This window comes from Hydra vulgaris, chromosome 05 (genome assembly GCF_038396675.1).
Source record: "Hydra vulgaris chromosome 05, alternate assembly HydraT2T_AEP".
NCBI lineage: Eukaryota > Metazoa > Cnidaria > Hydrozoa > Anthoathecata > Hydridae > Hydra > Hydra vulgaris.
The window spans coordinates 34,867,501-34,892,566 of record NC_088924.1 but is presented as its reverse complement, the minus strand read 5'-3'; the positions used below and the strand labels follow the sequence as shown (position 1 = coordinate 34,892,566).

The 25,066-nt window shown below is 28.7% G+C and overlaps 2 protein-coding genes across 2 annotated transcripts in view; both read left to right on the top strand.

Annotated features, from left to right (window-relative positions):
• Nucleotides 1-3,314, top strand: part of LOC100210418 (synaptojanin-1) — a 66,160-nt gene extending 62,846 nt beyond the window's left edge. The window contains exons 20-21 of the mRNA XM_065798004.1: nucleotides 1,314-1,694; nucleotides 1,803-3,314. Coding sequence (XP_065654076.1) covers nucleotides 1,314-1,694; nucleotides 1,803-2,924 — 1,503 coding nt within the window. The 3' untranslated portion in view covers nucleotides 2,925-3,314. The remainder of the gene's footprint in view (nucleotides 1-1,313; nucleotides 1,695-1,802) is intronic.
• Nucleotides 3,315-3,837: 523 nt separating this feature from the next.
• The window catches only part of LOC100206885 (outer mitochondrial transmembrane helix translocase), a 23,586-nt gene continuing 2,357 nt past the window's right edge, over nucleotides 3,838-25,066 (top strand). The window contains exons 1-11 of the mRNA XM_065798003.1: nucleotides 3,838-4,048; nucleotides 12,487-12,531; nucleotides 12,738-12,845; nucleotides 13,039-13,108; nucleotides 13,214-13,282; nucleotides 13,777-13,865; nucleotides 13,978-14,020; nucleotides 21,476-21,556; nucleotides 21,664-21,779; nucleotides 21,898-21,948; nucleotides 22,657-22,784. Coding sequence (XP_065654075.1) covers nucleotides 3,905-4,048; nucleotides 12,487-12,531; nucleotides 12,738-12,845; nucleotides 13,039-13,108; nucleotides 13,214-13,282; nucleotides 13,777-13,865; nucleotides 13,978-14,020; nucleotides 21,476-21,556; nucleotides 21,664-21,779; nucleotides 21,898-21,948; nucleotides 22,657-22,784 — 944 coding nt within the window. The 5' untranslated portion in view covers nucleotides 3,838-3,904. The remainder of the gene's footprint in view (nucleotides 4,049-12,486; nucleotides 12,532-12,737; nucleotides 12,846-13,038; nucleotides 13,109-13,213; nucleotides 13,283-13,776; nucleotides 13,866-13,977; nucleotides 14,021-21,475; nucleotides 21,557-21,663; nucleotides 21,780-21,897; nucleotides 21,949-22,656; nucleotides 22,785-25,066) is intronic.

Below are 25,066 nucleotides of genomic sequence, written 5' to 3'. Positions count from 1 at the left end.
ACAGATAAACATTTATCTGCTAGACATTACCACTAATCTTTTATTTAAACACCAGTTGTGTTTTTTAAGTGATTTCAGTGCTGGTTTAAGACAGAGCTCAGACTATTGTATCATTTTATTAAAAGCTTTAAGATCTAAATAAGGTGGTGTGGCAAAGATAGGAGTTCTAATAAAACACAGAACATAAAACAGTGCTGTAAATGAAGCTATTTCATGAATCAACTTTCCCTCTTGCAATGATATTATATTAAGACATAAGCTTCTGAATTGTGAAGCCATCGTAAATCTAAAGCGAAAGTCTTTTACTTTGACACCTGACCAAAGAACTGCTAATTTTATAAAATACTTGTAGTCTATTCCTGGAAACATATCATTATTGATGCAATTTTAAAGAAATCCTAATGATTCTGAAACCTAAATTTTTATAAAAAACTTTATTATTAAAACTTATAGTCAAATACATAATTCTAATTAGAACAACCAAACCAACCTGACTTCCAAAAAAAGTAGTAAAAAAGATTAACAAATTAAAAAGAATTTTTATATAAAAAAACACCTATGTTTGTCAGTATTAACAAAAGGAATTCTTGCTTTTTGCCAAATTTTCTTTACTTTGTAAAGAACACATGGTAAACATTTTTGAAGACAATCGCCTATTTTAGCACTTTGAGCAGTAAATAATCACTTAGTACACATTAAGCTACATTAACTGAAGATATTTTTGGAAAAACAGCTCTTAGCATAAAATTTCTGTAATGATAATATTGCAATACAGTTTTCTTCGCTATTGTGTGATAGGTATTGTTCTAATTCTTTTTCCACAAGGAAAACTTCAGAATGAGATTTTTTTGCAACTATTGCTTGTTGACATTATTTTTATTTACACTGAAATGAAAAATTTAAAAATTACAGATTTTTATAATTTTGTTCAACTACACCCTCTCCTCCCACCTGCCAAATATACATAACAGGTATTCAAATGGGTAATGGGAAAAAAAATATATAATTTAAAATTAGATATATCAGACCATAAAAGTAACCTTTATGGTACTTTTGATATATTTGTAAGTGACCCTACCCCCTCCATATGTACAAAAAGTTAAATTTTTGTAATATATATTATATAATATATATATATAATATATATTATATATATATAATATATATAAATAATATATATAATATATATAATAATACATATATATATAATATATATATATAATATATATATATAATATATATAATATATATATAATATATATAATATATATATAATATATATAGTTGTCATTAATAATAATAATTTTTTGTAGGAATGTGATGAGGAAGTAGTTGCAAACGTAAAGTATGAAATAACAAGCACTTTGCCTTCTAACAAACCAAAACCCCAAGGAAAGGCTAACAAAGATTTAGCTGTAATATCTGCTCCACCAAAAAGACCAAGTATACCTCCTTCGAAAGCAACTACAAAGCCAGAAAAACCACAGCCACCTATATTAAAGCATAAGACAAATATAATTTCTGAACAGCCTATTCCAGTAAATTCCGTATTAGATCCTTCTAATAGTCAATCTGTTTATCCTGTAAAAGTTCCTGCACCACCAAGACCAACTACTGCTCCCAAAAAAGCTGTCAACAAAGAAGAACCTTTAAGAGAAATTGAATCACGCCAAGTTGACCTAAAATTACAGCAAGTATGTCTTTTATTGACATCAAATTAGACTCTAAAATAGATAATTTAACTTTATTATTTAAAATACAATGTTACAAAGTTTATTTTTTAATTATTTTTATTATTATAGGCTGTGGGAAGTAATGCTAATGATTCAGTTGACATTAAAGTTGATGATGGCGTTAGTAAACCCTTTAATATTCAGCATTTGATGCATGTTGATCATTCTAATGTAGACGAATTTATTTCAAAGATGACTCTAGACCAAACTAGCAATAAAACTAGAAAATTATCTATAAAAGCTGCTAAACCAATACATTCTTCAAAAAGTTTAAGTCAATTACCACAAATTTCAAAGCCTGCCACTGAACAAGTAGTAAACACTAATCAAATTTCAAGTGAACAGCCACCGAAAAAACCTGCTCCTCCATCGAGAATTCCATCTAACATCAGTAAATCAAACAGTACTGATAGTTTTTTGAACACAGAAATCCAAAATGAGCAAAATCAAAAGAAACCTGTTCCTTCGTTAAAAATTTCTGATAATATTAGTAGATCAAATAGTGTTGAGAGTTGTTTGAATGTAGATGTTGCTAATATTCCAGCTGTTCATGCACTAACTGACAAACAACCAATTGTTTCATCTTCACAACCTTTAAAGAAGCCTCCACCAAGACCAAAATTGCGACCAGTAACTTTAAATTTAGAAGAAATAATGATGGATAGTCATTTACCTCAAAATAATATAAAAGATATACCATCTAATATTTCATCTCCTCTTGAAGATTTTCATCAAGTGTATTCTAAAAATCCTTCAAAGGGCTGGAGCATTGGACAAGAGCAAATCCCCAAAGAAAATGCTAATTTGGATTTACATCAAAAACATTTGCTATCTAACAAGTCTTTGTTAAATTGTTCTGAAATTCAATCATCAAACAGTTCTGATGAGAATATTGAGGTTTTAAATAAGCAGAAGGATATCAACAAAACCATTCATTCACAATTATCTGATAATAATAACAAAATATCTGTTGAAACTTTTGGAAACAACCGTGCACTTCCTCCACTTCCACCACGCTCTAATGTTCAACCAGTGGAGTTGATAAACCAAACTGAATTTTCATTAGATTTTATTTCTGAGAATTCCAATAAATCTTTACAATTAAATGGAAAAGAAGCTCTAAATAAAACACCTCCACCTTTACCAAAACGAAGTGATATTAAAATTCCACCTCCGCTACCTCCTAGATAGCATTTAAAATGTTAAAGTGCATTTTGTGCAAAATATTTTTAAATACCATGTTAATAAAGAATTATTTTTGTATAGAGTTTTGAATATTTTTAAAATTGTTTTTTTTTTTTTATCAAAAATATTAAGAATGAAATGTGTTATTTGGCAAATGGAATAAAGAAGCAAACAAATATTTTAATAATGGTATTATATATTTTTGGAAAAAATTTTTGATTTAATACAGCATTTAATATCTAAAGGTAATAGGGTTTATTTTTGATTATTTTTAGCTTAGTTATTTATAAAGCACTGTTAATAATTGTTTTTAATAATTCATTTATAATTTGTAGTTTTGATTTAAAGATTTCATAATTTTATAATTGTGAGTATACCACTATTATTATTGGTTAACAGAAGTTTTTTTTTTTTTTTATTAACTTTCTATGTTTTTTTAAATTAGTTCAATTGTTTTATCAAAACTTAATTTTTTACACAAGTTTATTCCTTCCTGTTCTAACAAACCTGTATTAAGCTTTTTAAACTATCTGATGATTAACTTATTGTAAGCTCACCTACTCCAAATAATGATAATTATGATGGCGATGATGATGATGATGATGATGATGATGATGATGATGATGATGATGATGATGATGATGATGATGATGATGATGATGATGATGATGATGATAATGATGATGATGATGATGATGATGATGATGATGATGATGATGATGATGATGATGACGAGGATGATGATGATGATGATGTGATGATGATGATGATGATGATGATGATGTGATGATGATGATGATGATGATGATGATGATGATGATGATGATGATGATGATGATGATGATGATGATGATGATGATGATGATGATGATGATGATGATGATGATGATGATGATGATGATGATGATGGTGGTGATGATGATGCATTGCTTACAATTTAGAAAATAAAAAGCAGTAAAATATAAGCAAATAAAGTAATACTAGTAATGCCTGGTCATCCCACTGGGGGACAGTTAGCATTTTTTGGGATAGAATTGTTACTTATTTCTGTGATTTCTTACTATGGAGTTAAATGGCTTGCAAATGTTCTTGATCCGACCAATAAGCAAAAAGAAGTTGCCAGGAAACAAGTGTGTATTTAAGTATATTTGTTTTTATTTCACCAAATACGATAAATTCATTAGTAGGCAATACTGTGGTTTATTTTTAAGTTTGGTCTTTTTCACCAAAATTTATTTTAATGACAAATGTTTTTATGCAATTTTTTATAGGTTTTAAAATGGTAATTTATTTGTGATTATTTTTAATCTAGGGGCTTTTTTATTTTTCAGAATTTCAAACTAAAAATTGTTTTCTAGATAATAAAATATGAACATAAACAGATTAATTATGGTTATCTTAAGGATAACAGGGTTGAGAGGGTTAAAAAAAGAAATAAAAGTTACAAAATTGAGGCTAAGGACTTTGCTGCAGTTTACTACCTCCTTGACTGTAGAAGCCTCTCATACAAATATCTTAGCATTAAACTTCATGTCAGTCTAAACTTTATAGAACATTGAGCCAGAGAAAAAATTAAAAAACTGTCCAAAATAAATTTATTTCACAACTTTAAGATATAAATATAAAAAAAAACTTTCATTGAACAAATCTTACATCTTTGACGACATACTAAAAATAAAATGTTAATAATTTTAACTAGCTGACCGGACCCGTAAAAATATGGGTCTTTGTAAGTCTATTCTATGCCAACCTTTTCTATACATTTTTCTTATATATATGATCTAGCTGTCCAGGCCAGTAAAATATTGATCTTCACCAAACTGACTATTTCTTTACTTATCTATTCCACATTGATCATTTCTATTCTTATCCCTTATCTACTTCCTTATTTATTAATCAACAGTACATAAACAATTCATTAAAAAACTGCTTTACACATAAGTAAAGCTAAAAAGAGATTTATAAAATAGTTTGTTTAAACTATTTTAAAAATCTTTTTAAGCTCTTGCATAACCTCAATAGCTCAGTGTTTTAATGCATTGTCATTGGTGTCATTTTGCAAGGGTTCAAATCTGTCCCTTAACGCAATACCTTTTAAATTTTTTGTATCTGATCATCTATATTTATAAAGAAAAAATAAGAAAATATCTTTATATATGTTATGTATATATTTATAAACTTCAAAAGTGTTTTATTTTGTATTTTAAAGAATCAAAAAATATTAAACAAAAAAAAAAAAAAAAGAACCAGTGGTAGGATTTGAAAAACTTTGCATCTAAAATAGTGCAAGCCAACCACTTCAGCCTCTGAAGTTTGTGTTATTGTTAACCGTATAAGTTTGAACATTACAAGGGTTCTGTGTCAAACGGGTTCAAAGGGGCACTATTAAGTTCAGCATTATTATTTTAATTATAATTATTAAAAATTGAAGACATAAGTGGATGAAGGTGTTATGTTACACCAATATGGAACTGAGATATCAGGAGTTAAAGTTTTGAACACATATTGTTCTAGATATTTTTATATAGCAAAGATATGTTAATATTTATGGAGGGATGTAGTAACCAATTTTTATGTTTTTTTGTATTTGTGTATGTAATATTTAATTGTGAATATTAATATATAATTTAAAAAGTGGAATTTTGTATTTTTGCGACATAACGCCTTCATCCACTTATGTCTTCAATTGTTATTAAAAAAACTGCGATATATCAAAGTTGGCACAACAAAAATGAATATCTAAAAAACTAAAATATCCCCCTTGTGCTTTTTTTGTAAGCAATCATTTTTTTTTTTTTTTGCAATGATTTAACATGACTATTTCAAATTTCAATTGAAACTCTTTTTCAAATAGCTGTTGCTTTAGGCTATTTATGAATCTTATTCAAACCTTGAGCTGTTTTTAAAGAAAGATATATTTTGCATTTGGGATCGTCCATAAATTATGCAACGCGAAATTAAACTTATAGACAAAAGACAAAGGATTAAAAGTTTTCCCTTGCAGAGTTATTAATTAAACCAAATATGTACACAACCTTTAAAGTATAGCAAAAACTGCTGCGCAAATATATTATTATATATTTTACGCAATGCAAAACTTATTTTTTAAATAAGTATTGCATTGCGTAATATATGGATGATCCTTTTCTTATTGAATGTGTTGCTAAGTTCATGATACCTTAACCTTTGGCTTTTACTTGACTCAATTTTGTCAGACTGTTTTCACTTTCACAACTTTTTATGAGGAGTTGTCTGACATATGAAGTAATGAAATAGTTATAAATAACATTTGGGTTAAAAAGAGAGTAAAATGGAAATCAGTTAATTAGTTTATTTGTCTTTTTTTTTTTAATTTTTCTTTATATTTTTTGTATTCCTGTGATAAAATTAATGGGTAACAGTATATTAATCTGTTTTTGGAGCGGATAACAAAAAGAGAGTGGGCAAATTAAAGAAAAAGTTCTTTGCAAATAATTTTCTTTTATCCTTTAGCGATTTTGTTTATGACAGTGTTAAAGATTTTCAAAAAGTCTTTAGAATCTAACCTCTCAAATAAAATATGAGATTTATTAAACTGAGAATATTTGAGCTTAGCATCAGAGCACACCATTTTACATTGATTTTTTGTAACAATTAAAGAGTGTTTGTTCTCAGAACAGTTAATCTTGTGAAAAAAATTTTTTCTAACTATGATTAGAAGTAACTGGAAAACAAATCACAAAGGTCTGAATAAAAATAAGAGTAAAGGTACTCTCTGAAGAACACAGAGAAAGGTGAATGAATAATAGCCATCAACATTTAGATTCAAAGTTGAAACAGCTGTTAATTCAAAAAAAGTTTCACAAAGAGCAAATAAATTTAGTGAAATATGCAAGAGTTTAGATCCATCTGATAAAAGTTACTTTGAAAACTACAATTATTCGTAAGAGATAGATTTAAATGATTAGGTGGCAGAGGCAGTTTTTTATGTTTTATATTTTTGGGTATTTTAGTCATGTTTTAAGTTATTAGAGTACTCTATCATAGATAGTGCATTGCATCTCATTCAATGAGCTATGCAGTTGCTTCAGTCCTGCCAATTACAATGGTAACAAAGAGCTTGTTATGAGACCTTGACAATGCACACCAAAACAGCTGCTCTTTTTTCTCAGCTTTTTCAGCTGCTCTTACCCTTTCTGAGAGCTACCACAAAGTTCAAGAAACCTTACTACTAGCCGGCCACAGAACCATTTAACTGAGTTTTAGAGCTTTACCTTCATTTGAAGATAACAGTTGAGAGTTGCTTAGCAACTATTAAAGAGACAAATGCAGAAGACCATGAGTAGAAAAAATTTAGTATTCAAAGACAGAAACAACGTAACACAGGTTTACATCTGCACCGATTTTTACTACTTACCTCTAAAGTGTTTGCTTAGCAGGCTTTTACAACATAAAACTGTCAAATTATTTGGAAATTTTGAAGAACAAAGTGTCTAATTGGTTGACCCAGTCAAGATTCCAAGAAAGTAGGAATGATGTTTTTGCTCTGTGGCCAGGTAATTTACCCAATTTAAACCCCATTGAAAACTGTTAGGTAAAATTGATAGAAATAGTTTCTAAACAGTATCCAACCTCACTAGCAAATCTAAGAGAAGCCATAATTAAAATATTGTTCGCATTTCTTATTGACTGTAATTTGTTGGCTGTATATTCTTTGCAGCATTTCAATGCTGCAAAGAATATACAGCGCACAAATTACAGTCAACGACTGTCCAAAATATATAGGGTGCAAGCTTTATCTTTATTTTTTACACATCTTTAGCTTCACTTTGTAATAGAATCAATGGTTGCTTTTTTATACTTGATTAAAGTTCTTATTGTATTATTTTTTTCTGTTGGTAATTAAAAACATTCTTCTTCAAACTATTGCTTTTTTTTCATGTTCAATTTTTCATTAAATTTTTTTGTTAAATTTTTTGAAAAAAATCTCTTAAAATTTTCCCACCATTTGTGAAAACATTGCAATGAACATTGCAATGAACATTGTTAACCATTTAGCATTTATAGTAAACAATAACTATTATTAGTGCATTTTTTCTATTGAATATCGAGAAAACAATTAGCATTAGTATTTTTTATCATGAAAATTTTATAATGGTGGACTTCTAATATAATCAGTTTCAATTATTTTAATTTTTTTGTGCTTAAAATAAACTCTAGATTCATACTTCATATCATGATTTCATATCATGATTGCTAAATTTTCATATTTTCTACAGCTACTCATAATTTAAAATAACAATCACTTGAACTTTCAAATTTAAAAATCAAAAAAGTCTTTGTGCGTTGTATAGCGTTAGGGGGTAAAAATTACAAAAATTATTTATACAAAAGTTTATTTAAAATTTATTAATACAAAAATTACAAAAATTCTTTTTAAATTAAAATTTTTTTATGTTTAATTATTAATTTTATCAAAGTTTGATTATATTATATAAAAAATTCAAAAAAGTTTCTTAAAAGTAGTATATATATAAAAAATTAAGCAACTAAAGTTCCTTTAATGTTATTAAACCTCCCTTTTTATTCAAAATTCTGTTTTTTAATACCCGCAAGTGAGCTATTTCAAACTAATATTATTTCAAAGTGTTAATTGGAGCATTAGTTGTTTACTGTAAAACCTTTTTGAGAGTTTTCCTTGAAAAAAAAAGGATATTTTGATTTAAAAATTATGTTGAAAGTAATAATTTTAAAAATAGTTGAGCTTTTTTACAAATATAACTTATTTAGATTTTATTGCATAATACCATTTTCAACAATTTTTTTTTTTTTTTTGATTTAAAAAAAAAAATTTATGAAATATGATTGCTATTTTTAAATTTTTATAAAATTTTGCTCCTTTTGAGTACCAGGTTAACAAACTTTTGAAAAAATATTTGTAAGATAATGTTAGAGACCCATTAAATATTCGAGGGTCAGTTGAGACCCCTAAAAATATTTTTTATTCAAAAATTTTTATACTATCTTTTTCAGGAAATAAAGGAGCACTTTTTAAATATGTTTGATATATATATATATATATATATATATATATATATATATATATATATATATATATATATATATATATATATATATATATATATATATATATATATATATACTCCTGCATGGCTGTCTTAAATTTTTGCTATAAAATTTAAAGTTTATGCGTTTGTTATTTTTTTAATTAATTTAGTAGATCAGAAAAACTAAAAAATATTGAAAAAAAAATTATTTTAAGCAGATAGATTGCCTGCCTAACCAAAAGCTTCAGTCAATGCATCAGCACTCCTCGCATGTTCTACCTATTTATCCGTTGATGTACAACACTCCTTGCATGTTGATGTACAACACTCCTTGCATGTTCTACTTATTTATGTGCATTCGTTGCATGTTCTACCTATTTTTCAGTTGATGTAATTAAAGTAAAAAACATACTGAATGTTTTTATTTATATTTAAAAATAAAAAAACATTACAATCTGTTTAATTAGTTTCCTCAATTAAATTTGATGGTTTTTACATACTTGATTTTATCTCTTTTAAAAGCTGTTTTTCACCACAAACTGAAAAATTTAAAGCATTTACTATAGAAATATATATTCTTATAGTAAAGATCCTAAACTCATTGTTAGTGGTAAAAAAAATAGCACTTAACTACTCTATAACATCAAGACCAAATTAAATACAGATTATGTCATAATGCATTGATTTAATTGAGGAAATTAATTAAATTTATTGTTTTGCTAAAACATACTTTTTAAATAGGCAAATTAAAAGACTAGAATGTTTTTAAAAATATACTGAATGTTTTTATTTCATTTATTTTTTAATAAAAACATTCTAAATGTTTTTATTTTTATTTTTTTACTGTAAAACATGTGGGGAGTGTTGCTACATTAACTACCTTATAGTCTGCTGCAACAAGGGAGTGTTGCTACATTGGCTATCTTATAGCCTGCTGCTACAAGAAAGTGCTGCTTTATTGAATATCTTATAGCCTGCTTCTACAAGGAAGTGCCACTACATCAACTGAAGGTTGGTGCAGGCAATCTATCAAATAATGAAAAAACTTAAAAAAAAAGTTATTAAACTTTTTCCGGTCTATAAAACATATTTTTTTTTTAAAAAAAAAAATAATAAACTTGACATTTTATGAGAAAAATTAAAAATGACCAATAAATGACCTAAAGTACCAAAAACTTTAAGTTTAACAATAAACCATCGTCATCATCAAGTTCTTTAAATATATCATTCATAAATATTCATGGTCTTCAAAGTAACTTTTTTTCTGTTGAGTCTTATCTCTTGCAAAGTTCCCCAGACCTACTTGCTCTTTGTGAGACTAATTTGAGTTCAGCTGTCTTATCTTATGATCTTCCTTTAATTCATAAACTTCATAAAATTATGTTTAAGTTGAAGGATTATTATAAAAGGTTTTAACTGAAGAGTTAATTGAAAATTATTATTTTATTTTTAAGTTGAGGGATTATTGTAAAACTATAGAGTTAACTGAAAATTATTATTAAAAAAAACTTGCAGTTATAAATAATTTATGTTATAAACATTTTATTAACAGTATTTGAATTACAAACAAGTTGAAAAACAATTTATACCATCTTAAATATTTTTCTTCCAAATGCTCTTTGTAATAAATACTATATGACTCTTTCAGGGCTTGTGATGAAGAAAATCGTCAAGTGTGTTATATCGCGCTCGTAAAGTTAGAATATGTTTTCATCGAGCGTGATTATGTGCGCTCAAGATAACGTTGGCGAGTGCAATCTTGAAAATTTTTAGACGTTTTTATAAGGTTTAAACCTAATAAAAACGTCCAAAGAACGTTTTAAAAACGTACTGTGCCCACTGGATTGCTGAAGGCGATGCTCATAAAAAGCTTTTTATTTTTTATATCTTTTTTTATTTGTTACATAATTTTTTCGTCAAAAAATGTTTGAATTAGTATCACACTCATGAAACTACTTCAACGAAGTAGATTTTTATACTTCCAAACTTCTTGTATATTGTCAGATCGCGATTTTATTTTTAACTATTTATGTTATAAAAAAATAATATCAAACAAAAACGCAACTTCTTATTGATTTAGTATTGAAGTATAATTTAGTGACTTAGTTTTGCTTCGTTGTTTTGATATATTTATTTCAAAATGTTACGCTGTAAACTTAATTAACGGTTAATGGTTTTTATATTTCTTGATATTTTTTATTCAAATTAATTATTTAATTTTTTTCTAAAATTTCTTTTTTAAATTACGTTTTTTTTATCTTAAAAAAATAACACAAGAATAATTTGAAATAAAAATAAATAAGAATAATAACTTTCCATTTAATAAATGTTGACATCATAACTTTGTTTCCTTTTCGAATGTGATTGCGAACATTCTAAACAACAGAATCGTTTTAAATTTGAGTTAAAATAAATAATAGTTAATAAAAAACCTATACTATGAACAAAAACTAATTTTAAAAATTACTCTATTATTAATATTTATTTTAATTATAAACGATGTGTGGAATATTACAAACAATAAATCAAATAAATATTACTTGATATTTTCACAAGATTAAAAATACTCTGCAGTTTCAGTTTTCTTATAATGGTTTTCTAATTTTCTATTCTTATTTTATTTGCGCATTTTTGTATTCACATTGTGTTTCCACGTGCACATTCCATTATTGAAATTAGTGACTATTAACGACTTCAAACTGCTCATTCATTACGTTAGCGCAAAAGAGAACGACATAGTGCTTTTTATATTTTATATTAGTGCTTTGATAATAGAATATCTTTAATAAAAAATCTTTTTTAAATATTTAATGAAAATAAAAAAATAATCCCGAACTATTGGACGAGCGTTATTTTATACGCTCCTTATAAGCTGAACGAGCGTTGTTTTTCACGCCTAGAACTTTTGAAAATACCGTTTACGGGCGCGTTTTACAAGCAGAGCGCGATCGCGCTCGCTTCATCACAAGCCCTGTCTTTGTTTTAAATGACTCTCAAGCAATACTCTCAGCTTTGTGCTTAACTAACTAACATATGAATTTTGAGTATAAATACTATATACTATTTGTTATAAATACTATATACTATTTGTTATAAATACTATATGACTCTTTGTTATAAATACTATATGACTCTTTGTTATAAATACTATATACTCTTTGTTATAAATACTATATGACTCTTTGTTATAAATACTATATGACTCTTTCTTATAAATACTATATGACTCTTTCTTATAAATACTGTATGACTCTTTGTTATAAATATTATATGACTCTTTATTTGACTCTGCAGCCTTGTGCTTAACTAACATATGATTTTGTCTTTCAAACTTTGTTTGTTGATAGAACTATAAAAACTTTTTTTATGCTACCATCTATGAGAAAAGTAACAATATGAAAACAAATTTTAGAAAATAGAATTTTTTTTTTCATTAAGTGATAATATATGTACATATTTTTTAAATTTTTTAGTTTTTATTTTGAATTTTTTTTCTTATGATATTTTATTTATAATTTAAGGCTGAAAAAGTTATTGAAAGCCTGGGTCTAACCAATGTCAATACGGTATGTGCTCTTAAATTGATATATTAAAACTGTCTGTTGTCAACTCTTAAACAGTTCTTATTTTTCAGCTTTTTTATAACTGAAAAATCGTAAAACTAATGTGCTGTCTTTAAGCTTAGAAAAATACCAATGCACTAAGGTCACTGATGATAATTGATGACTGAATGTTGATTGGCTGATATCTGATAGTGTCTTTCTTTTTATAGCTGACTGATTATGAAATGTCAATTGCTGCATTACTAGTTGATCCACTTGTTTTACCAGTTTCTTGGAACGATATTGGAGGTTTGGATTCGATTATTTCTGAGATTAAGGTATTCATATTTGCTTTGAAGTAATAAAATAGTATTTTTAAGTTAAATACAATTTAATTACATATTATTGTGATTAATTAATTTTCAAGTACAAGTTGTTTAGTATAAAACTGTTTATTATTTTTATTTTTTTGTAAAAAAAAGTTAGACTACAAAAAGTAATAGTTAATATTGTTTTTAGTTTACTTTTTAGGAAACTGTTGTTCTTCCATTTAAAAAACCTAAGCTGTTTAGTCAATCAACGCTTTTGTCGCCCCCTAAAGGTCTGTGACTTTTTGTGCTTTTTGTATTGTATTTAACTATTTTTGCTAATTTTATTAAATACTTTTAGTTACTTTTTATTAAAGTTATTAATTATAAATCTTCAGGTGTTTTACTGTATGGGCCACCAGGCTGTGGAAAGACAATGGTGGCAAAAGCAACAGCAAAAGAAGCAGGTTCAAATTTTTTAACTATTAGTTGTCAGCAATTAATAATAGCACAGTTGTTGACAAATAAGTCTTGTTTTAAATTTTTAATTCAATTTTTGTTTGCGACACAATTCAATAGCTGTTTCAAAATTGCTTTCTTATTTCAAAAGGTAAATGATCAACAATAAAAATTTTAAATTGTTAGCGAAGCAGTGATGTTATGTTTTTTTTTTTTTTTTTTATCTTGATTTTAACTTAAATTTTCAGTGCAAAAGAACCTTACAATTTTTAATTTTTATTTTTACTGTTATTATTTTCAAAAAGTTAAAATATGTCATATATAAAACATTTCAGTAATTTTAGGTTAATAAATTATTTATTGATTGAAAAAATTTATTTTCATAATACAATTATATTTATTCTGCAAATATTAAATTTCAATCTCATGTGAATGTTACCAAATGTATTATAAAAATCTATGCATCTTCTTGAAATCTAAAGATCATAAAACTTTTATATAGGCTGTCGCTTTATAAATTTGGATGTTTCATCCTTGACAGATAAATGGTATGGTGAATCACAGAAGTTAGCAAAAGCTGTGTTTTCACTTGTAAGTGTTTATCAATTTTAAAATGTTTTTATAAAATTGTTGTTATATTTATCAAAAATTTGAATAAGTTAACTTTTTTATTGATATTTTTATTTTCATTATTTTTAATTAGGCCAACAAAATACAACCATGCATTATCTTTATTGATGAAATAGGTTCGTTTTAAATTTTATTTGTTATATTTATTTTGGGTATATATACAGGCTTTGGTAGAAGTAAATAGGAGGGAAGAGGTTCTAAGCGGAAGCTTTAGTTTCCGCTTAGCACCTCTTTCATCACAAAAAAGGTGCTGATTTAAAAAAGCTTTATTTCATGGCTTTCTTCGTGATGGTCCTTAGGCTGATGTCTTTTCTCTTTCAGCTGATAATTCTTCTCCTACATAACCTCCTGCATTCAAGCAGGAATGGAAACTTTTATTCCTTTTTGTTGGGTCCAAGTCAAGCCTTATTCTACTCCATGGTTTTCACTTTCTTGTGCAGCTGCTATATCTAATTTAGGAATGCCAAATATTTGGGTTTTCAGTATTTGTACAAATACCAAATACCCCAATAGTGATCCCCCAAATATTTGTACAAATACCAAATACCCCAATAGTGATCCCCCAAATATTTGTACAAATACCAAATACCCCAATAGTGATCCCCCAAATATTTGTACAAATACCAAATACCCCAATAGTGATCCCCCAAATATTTGTACAAATACCAAATACCCCAATAGTGATCCCCAAATATTTGTACAAATACCAAATACCCCAATAGTGATCCCCCAAATATTTGTACAAATACCAAATACCCCAATAGTGATCCCCCAAATATTTGTACAAATACCAAATACCCCAATAGTGATCCCCCAAATATTTGTACAAATACCAAATACCCCAATAGTGATCCCCCAAATATTTGTACAAATACCAAATACCCCAATAGTGATCCCCCAAATATTTGTACAAATACCAAATAGTAAAATGTATGAAAAAAGATTTCAATTCAAATTTTAGCTTTTATTTAAGAAGTGATATTTTAAAAATACAAGCATATTCAATTTTTCTTCTTTCATTCTATTACGAAGTTTAGTCTTGAAGTTTCCAGCTACAGAAAAGACTCTTTCAACGTCTGTTGATGTTGCTTGCACAGTTAATAAGGTATCATAGATCATCTGAAGTTTATCTGTACATTCTTTTGTTCCTTCAAGCGCCTTAATTTCATTTTCGATCGAAGTTTTGACTGTTTTCTGATGGTTTACAAAGTGGTTGATAGTGTCATCAAGCTTGGATGTTGTATTTGAATCATTTTTATCGTCATTTTTCTCCAACAATATTTCTGCAAATAGTCTTGTATTGAGTTAATTTCTTTTCTAATAGTTAATTTTGACGAATATTTAAAATAATCGTTTTCCTTTGGATAATCACCAGTGTGAAGAAAAATCAATGTTGATATTAAATTGACATTTCTTCATGAATCAATTCGAGTTTTTAAATTTTCGAGCATTTTTTGCAAAATATCACTTTCCTGTGCGTTGAGTGTGTTGAATAAATAGATAAATGATCCTTCTGCCACCATTAAATTGCAGCATTTATTTTTTTAATAACTTCTTCAACAGGAATAAAACAATCTATTATGTCTTTAACTTTAGTTTCAATGCTGTTATCATATAAACCTTCAAATTCAATTATTGTATATTTTACAATTTCTTTCAGTTCATAAAATCTCTGCAACATAGGAAGTACACTATTCCATCTTGTCTTGCAGTCAATTAATAGAGTTAACTCTTTTCCTGTTGTTTCTTGGACATTTTCTTTAAACCGAGCAATTTTCAATAGAGATTTTCAAAATTTTCTAACATATCCTCGAACAACTGATATAACATCAAAGTAGGATTTTTCCATAGGTAAAGAGCTTTCTTGTTCATCAAATCTAGTTTTTTATCAAAATCTTCATTTTCATTATCAAGTTCAACATTATCATTATATTCATCCATCTCTTCACGATTGTTTTGGTATAAACATTCAACAGTAGCTAAATTTATTCCATGATTATAACAAAGTTGACTTTCAAATGGCATCAAGGTGCCATATTTTTTCATTACGGAAGCTCCATTGTTTATAGTTGAGACCATATATTTTCTGAAATGTCAAGTTTGATGTCCTGGAGTTTTTTTCTGACAATTGTTTTCAATTTTTCAGCATTACAACTACCTGATCCAACAGAAGTTAATGCAAATTGCTTAGATTCAGTGCCGTTGTGAATTTTGATATTTAAATATCTTTTGAATGTATTATAAGTTAGTGTACATGAGAACGCGCGCATGTTTTAAACTCAACATTAGCTTTTGCATGGTCTTCGACTGGACTTTCTTGGTAGCTCTAATCTAGGTAGTTGCACCAAAAAAGTTAATTTAATCCAATACCAATAAATGTGTAATAAAATGAAAGAGAATGAAAAATGCTTTCCAACAACACCAAATTTATGATGCTGGCATTATTGGTTCAAAAGTTATTGAGATTTTTAGTTTGTCCGAAGTGCCTTGACATCCTATGGACTTTATATAGAGAAATAAAAAAAAAGTGAAGCAATTTTCTTTCAAATGTAAATATTTCAGAAAGTATTATGAATACATTAACAAAAGTATATACCAAAATGAGCAGTTTCAAAAGAGGAATTTATTTGTACTAGTTGCAATGAAAAATGAAATAAAATAAAGAAATTATTATCCATAAATTATGCAAATTACAAAAAAACGTTTGATGATTTTTTTTAAGTAAATATGAATATTTCATAAGTTTTTAAGATTACATATAGGTAAAAAAAAACACATCAAAATGAACAGTTTCAAGAGATGAATTTGAACTTATAAGTAGCAAAAGAACATGAAAATTTTTTTCTTACATAAACAATAACAGTTAACTAAACTTCAAAAAATAGTTTGCCAAGTATCATGTCAGCAATAATTGACTCAATAAACATGTCAAAATCCTCTGATGAGTCCTCGTCGAAACCCCAGTAAGATGTAACATACACAGTTCTCTTGTCTTTTTGCTTTTCTGTTAGTATTCGTCCATAAAAAATTTTGTCCTGTCCATTGTCTAGTTCCCATTTACGATTAAGCAAATGATTAGTCATATATTGATTGCTTAACATTTTTTCAAGAAAAGGTTTCTGGTTTGAGGCAACTTTTATAAACATTTCATTACCAACAGAGACATTATTTAGCAAGACTTTTTTAACGTCTCGTTCCAGTTTCTGCCTGGATGCCTTGTTAGCCTTTTGAGATGCTTCAATCCGTCTTGTTTTAATGTTATCGTCTATCCCTTTACTTTCAAGCACTCCTGCTTTTCGGATCTGTGATCCTCTAGTGATAGAAAATTGTATTAGGTTTCTTTGAATATCTTCTGGTTTGGATTCAATCCACTGAAGAGTGTGATTCAGTTTTGCTTTAACTTTTGAATCTAGATATCCAATAGTGGCATTGGGGGCTTTTCTAAGTAGACAGTCTGTCATGCCAAGAGCACGTTCAGCATGCATATTGTTGGCAGGTGCTGATAGTGTGTCCTTCAATATTTTCTCAGTAGGGTTAGATAGAGGCCCAGATATATAATTGTGCAATTGTCTATGAATAACACTCAATAGAACTCAGAAGAGTTAATGTTATTTTGTTGAGGAGCGTTATATCAGTTGTTTTCAACAATGACTTGTGCACCTCGTCAAACACTAATTTTTGCCCAAAAATATCTAGATCTGTTGACAACAAATCATTGGAACTTTGTTTTATCTGGGTGATTCTTTGATGACAAATCTGGAACATTCAAATTTAATGAAATGTAAAAATAAATGAAAAAGAGTACACAATATTCTTAAGCTAAAATAATATTAAGCAAAAAAGATAGAAAGACAACAATTAAATGTGATCAATTTTACTAAAAATAAGTTTTAACTACTATTATTTTAAAATAAAATAAAAAATACCAGTTCAAGATTAAATTTCTGCAATACATTGCCATAAACTAGTTTCATCCACGGGCCTGTAATTACTTTTCCAATCAACCCTAGAGCTTGCAGTTGAAAGATGATGCCATCTTTACCAATGTCCCCAAAAAGAGCTTTACTCACAACATTTTTGTTGTGTCTGAAAGAAAATATTTCAAAATGTTAACTTGATTTTCAATTATATTTTTGAAGCTCTATCAATAATTTGTAAAAATAAAACTCTTACTTCTAAAGAAATGACTTTAGCAGCTGTAAATGGAATATAGCAACTCCAGCCATGTGAAAAATTACATGTACCCTGTTTCCAACATAGCGCAGAAAGGTTCCTGGAGCAACTCCATGTTCTCTCAAGAAAGACTTGAATGTTGCTGGTTCACCTTTGAAGCTATATCTAAAAATAGTTTTCAATTTGTTTTACTTTTAGAAATAAATATATATATATATATATATATATATATATATATATATATATATATATATATATATATATATATATATATATATAATATATATTATGTGTTATATTTTTTTATAGTACCATACATCATATTTGTTATTTAAAAAGGTTAGCAAAACAAAGAATATATAAATTAGATATAGTTACCTAAGTTTTGAAAGGTTGTACAGAAAAGACACTACAGATCCTTCTTTTCCAATGGCAGTTTTAATTTTATATAATATAATAATATATATATAGTCACAGATTCTAGAGTCTAGAATAGATCAATCAACAATTAAAAGTTTTAAGACTATGTCACTACTGACTAAACTAGTCACTTAAGTTCACTGAATAAACTTATAAAGTAATAAAGTCACTAAATCTAATTTTCCAATCTAGATCTAGAATAATCTACATTCTAGATCTAATAACTTACAATTATAATAAGTTCACATTTTAACAGATAGAAATAGATCTAGTTCTAGAGTAATCTAGGGTCTAGACTAGTATCATGACTCCTTAGTTTTACTTTTTAAAAAAAAACGATCTCATTATCGATAATTGGTAGCCGGCCGACAATGGCAACATGTAGATTTGTGCTTAAAAATTTTATATTGTTGACTAAACTGATTGTAATACAATTTTAAACTAACATAGAAAAAAAATTTGCTAGGTGTATTGTTAAAAATTAGATATGTACGGTCAATAGATAAATTTTATTTAAAAAAACAAAACTTACCTTATTTCAAAGGGAAAAAATACCAAAATGGCTACGGATACACGAAAATAAAAATTTACTGATGCTTAGAGATCTTTCTTGTTGGTAAAATGAAACAAACAATGTGACTGAAAGTGGCTGATCTATCAAACAATGCTTGAAGCACTGACGTGCCAAAAAAGCATTTTTTAAAAACGGAACAGAAAATGGATGCAGATGTCGACGGTACTTCAGGATCCAATATAGCGGACTATGCGAGTCACTACTCTAATCCATTTATTTTTAAAGTCTCATATGTTTTTAGCTTCTTTTACATTGAACCTTTACCACGATTTTTAATTTTTACCACGATTTTTAATAATGGATTACTGGTAAAAATTAAGTAAGGTTTAACAATTGAGTAGCCTTTTCGTCTCCTTGTCTTCTCGTTCACAATTAAGTATCCTCCTCGTCTGTAGTGGCCTTCTCGGCCTTGGGGAGGTGAATTAACATAATTAAAAAAAGATCTTAAAAATGGCAAAAGACGCTTCTTGAAGCATTTTTTGATGTATTTCGGTGTTAATTGTTCCTGTAGTCACAAAACAAGAGCTTCTTCACGACAAGTAACTTTTTTTTTATAAGAATCCTATCCACAATTTCTCATCGCTCTTTGTATAGTGGAGGTCATTATCTTAAATTGTTAAAGTTTGAACAGAAAATTTATTTGCTAAAGTTTGAACAGAAATCTTCGGATTTCTGTCTTAGGTATCTTTCACTTTTTTAACAAGATTTCGTCTAACAAAAACTTTTTCCACTTCCTGATTTCCTTTTGATTGTACTAGATATTTTTTGATGCATACATATATATATATATATATATATATATATATATATATATATATATATATAATTTTTAATTTAAACTTCCGGCCTTATTCGAATCGTCCAATCTTTTTTATTTTTAAGTTGGTAGGAATGTCATTAACATTTGCGCCAAATTACATGTCAAACTCATAATTATTTTTTTTTGTTTACGCTTGTTTCTGAAGTACCAAAAGTGCATTCGGCGATTTTCACGATGTCTAATTTTGTTAAGCAAAGAAGTGCTATTAAATTTTGTTTGCGGAATGATATTTCTGCTGCTGAAACGTATCGAATGTTGCAAAAGGCCTTCGGTGAAGAGACTATGTCTCAAAAAAATGTTTCCAGTGGTACAAAGACTTCAAAGAAGGCCGAGAACGTGTTGATGACTTGGAACGCCCCGGACGACCATCGACTTCGATTGATGATCGCCACATCAACAAAATCAAAGAATTGGTGCTTGCAAATCGTCGGTTAACCATTCGAGACCTTGTTGACATGGTTGGAATATCATTTGGGTCGGTTCAAGCGATTTTGAAGGATCATTTGGGCCTCAGAAGACTCAAATCACGTTTGGTGCCGAAATTTCTCAATTTCTTTGAAAAAGAGCGTCGCGTTAAAACGTGTGAAGCAATGCTTTCTGACTATCAAGACGTCTACAAACAAAGTATTACTGGCGATGAGACTTGGGTCTACGCATACGACCCTGAAGCAACCGACCAATCGAGTGAATACCGTGAAAAAGGCGAGCCGAGACCGAAGTAACCACGTCAAAGTCGCTCAAAAATCAAGGTCATGTTGACTGTTTTCTTTGATTATTGTAGTGTCGTGCACTACGAATTCCTTCCAACTGGCCAAACTGTCAACAAGGAATATTATTTAGGCGTTATGCGACGTTTGCGTGAAGCTATTCGCAAAAAGAGACCGGAATTATGGGCCAATAACTCTTGGATTTTGCACCACGATAATGCGCCTCCGCACACAGCACTGGTTCTTCGTGAGTTTTTCGCCAAAAACTCTACACATGTTGCTCCACAACCACCGTATTCGCCCGACTTAGCACCGTGTGACTTCTGGCTGTCCCCAAGCTCAAGAGACCAATCCGGGGAAATCGTTTTGAGTCCATTGAAGAGATCCAACGTGAATCGGCACGCGCATTGAAGGCTATCCCTACCGAAGACTTTTCGGCATGCTTCAAAGACTGGAAAAAACGTTGGCAAAAGTGCATTTGGGCCGGGGGGGATTATTTTGAGGGGGACGATACAGATTTGGAAAAATAAATAAAGATTTGTCTTTTTATAAAAATATTCACCTGAATTTTTTATCTCAGTTGTTTATATATATATATATATATATATATATATATATATATATATATATATATCTGTGTTAAACTGAAAATATAAATTCAATAGTAATAATATTCACCTTACTTTTTGATCACAGTAGTGTATATATATATATATATATATATATATATATATATATATATATATATATATATATATATATATATATATATATATATCTGTGTTAAACTGAAAATATAAATATAAATATATAAATGCTCTACTGTTATGGTCAAGGATTATAGTATTTAAGAATAAGTATTTGTAACTTTGTATAGATTCATTTCTTCGGGTAAGAGATTCTTCAGACCATGAAGCTACGGCTATGATGAAAGCACAGTTCATGAGTTTATGGGATGGTTAGTTGTTTTATGTAACTATTGTATACTAATGTAACTGTTTATCTTATTACTGTTTTACTTGAAAGTATTTTGACTGTAGATGTTACTTTGGAACATTGTTTAAGGTCTTCTTAGCGGGCCTGGATCAGAAGTTATTGTAATGGCAGCTACAAATAGACCTCAAGATATTGATAAAGCCATTCTTCGTAGGATGCCATGTCGTTTCCATATTGATTTGCCAGTATTTTTTTTTTAATTTACTTTAGCCAAAAAGTAATTTTAATTTTGTGTGTAGTGCGTCTCTTTTTTGTAGCGCATCACTATGGTGATATGAATTTTATTTTTTGTTTAATCTTTAGAACTCATCGCAAAGAATTTTAATTCTTCAACGTCTTCTAGCTGGTGAACAGGTAATTTTTTTTTGATTAAATCAACATTGTTTTAAACTAGGGCTCCGATCTTAATTCCCTTGACTTTTTTGATTGCGTATTTACTTTAATACTACAACTTATATAACATGAATATTTAATAACTTGCCTTTTTTATACATTACATTTTGCTTTAAGAATAACCATGACAACCAGCACAGTTATTTTTTTAAATTACAATTCTGCCAATGCCCAATAAGTGTTATGAGTTGTTATTTGGTTTTAAAAAATATTTCAAATTTCTTTTTTAATGTAAATAATAATAAAAATTTATTTTTCAGGGTGGCCCTAAACAAGTTGGCATAACAACTTAAAATACTCATTTTATAGTAATTTACTGTGAAATAACTAAAACAAGCACTAAATAATTATTTCATAGTATTTACTGTTAAGCATCATAAACGTCAAACGAAGTATTTACCTTAAAATCACGAAGTATTTATAATCAAGTTTTTTATGTTAAAAAATTAAATTTTAGAATTTTCAACGACACGATTTTTATACAACTTAAACATGTTTGGTGTAAATATACAGTTACAATAAACAGTTTTAAACAATGCATTTATTTTATTAGGGAATTTGTAATGAAGGCTATGTACATTTAGGCTTTAGAAAGCTTATGGATCATTCATTATATTTGAGTTCAGTTGAAGATTTTGTCACAATTTAATATTCGTTATTAATTTTAAGCTTAATGATGACGTTGATCTTGAAACAGTATCAGCATTAACGGCAGGATATTCCGGAAGCGATTTAAAAGAGTTATGCCGACTGGCAGCCTTGCAATGCTTATTTCGTCAAATGGAAGAAAAACAAGAGTATTATTTCATACACTTTTATATTTTTTATATTTTGTATTTTTTAATATATATATATATATGTGTATATATGTATATATATATATATATATATATATATATATATATATATATATATATATATATATATATATATATATATATATATATATATATATATATATATATATTAGGGATATGACTTTTTTTGCAACCTACTAGGCCTGTATCGTAATTCAATGAACTTTTATGTAAAAAGAACGAATAGATGTTTCATTTTGACATATTTTGAAAAAAGGTCACCCCAAAACCAAAAAATCGAATTTTCAATAGGTACACTTTTGTACAGTAAATGAATATTAAAGGCTGAAGATGTTGTAAGAGTCATACTCCTGTTGTTATTTTATTTATTTATGCAACATGTACTGTGATATAACAAAAAACATTATGTGATATATAATTATACAAGTATTACAAAATTAACAGTATCAAAGCGTCTAGTACAACAATATACATAACTGTCTGTGTCTATAGGCCTACTGTGTTTAGTACATGGGTCACATGATGCTCACGTCTCATAAAGAGTCTAGCGCTTATTACTTAGAATGAATCGAAGTTGCAGTTTGTCTTTCTTTCTGCAGGAAGCATACAGGTCTTGCATCACCTTGATTGCACGTTCAGCTATCTGATTACTTCGTGGTATGTCGATGACGGATGGCTCTTTCTTCCAGTGATTTTTGAATGACTGCAATGCCTTTTTGTAAGGCTTCAATACATCAGATAAATTCTTGAAGTCATTGTCATTGTACTTTTGACTACTAAACCAATGTTCTGCCCACTCATATGAAATGAACCTGCAAACCTTCTCCAAATTCTTTCTCGCTTCAGGCATAAGAATGAACGCCAGAATGGCGAGAATGGCTCTTGAGTTCCATCTGGCATTGCTCATATTAGGAATGTTCTGAAAGTGAATCAGAGGCAAGTTTCTTTGTTCTTCATAGAACCTAAACACTCTTGTTAAATGGTACAAAAACTTCATATCGTCTCTCCACCCTGATTTATCAAGAATTTCTACAGTTCCATTCACAAACTTATCCTTCAGTTCATCATACTTATTCAACAGTTCAGACACAAATGGGTATTCAATGTTTGGAGATTTGGTATCACCCCCAAGTTCTTCGTCCATCACCAGACGGAGAATCCTGTCTAGTACGTGATGCTGACAACCGATAAATTGTGGTATTGTGACACCCTTTAATTTAAACATACGTTGCAACTTCACAACAACTCCATTTCTCTTCCCAGTATTGACGTTTGTTGTATCAGTAATGATCATCTTAATTGAATTCCACAAATTGTATTCATCAATAAGTTTGGCAATTTTTTCAGCAACAGTTTCAGCTTTGCCATCTTTTAAACGCAGTGCATCAAGTTTCACGTCAGTTCTTTCATTCTGAAGTACAACTACCTGATATTCCTTATCATCTATTCGTTTGCCGTCAAAGTGTAAGGACCACTGTTCCATTTTAAGTTGTTGTATCATTTCTTTTTTTAATTTACCTGCCTCTTTGAATATGGACTTGTAAATTGCTGATTGACTTGGAGTTGGAATATCAATACCTTGTTGTGATAATACATTGCATATTTTAGCAGCTTTCTTTGTGGAAACTCCACTTGATGTAACCATACTTACAGCAAATTTACTTTTGTAGTGCTTTCTAGTTTTTTTCTGAGTGTCCTCATCATCGTCTTTATCACCGTCGTCGTCTTCATCATCTTCACTCTTACTTTTGCAGTTTTCAGATTCAGTACCACTGTCTGTGGTAGACAGGACTTGTGATGTGGAAGGTATTGCTGTTCCAGACTGGACTTTCCTTCTCTTGGAAGGGTGAATGGTTTCTTTACTTGCCACTTGTCCTGTTGAGTACCCCACCTGTTCTTTACTTTCTTTTTGTAGGTGGTATAGACGTTTATCTTCCGAGGATAACCACTGGCCATTCACTTTCGTGATGTCAAATAATGCATTGAGAACATCATATTTTCCACGCTTGACACATTCATCATAGACCTTCAGCACCTTCATAAGCTTTGCTCTTATCACTTGATCAGACACACGTGGAAAATTCAGTTTATTGTCCCACAATTTTGTAATTTCCTTAGAAATTTGGTCTATTCGTTCTTTTCTTCCTTTAACATATGCTCCGAGAAACTGGTATCTTCCTACGATCTGCAATTGAAGTGGTATTCTGGATTTTTCATCGAGTGAATGTTCTTCTACAGCCACGCTTCCTCTTCTTCTGTGT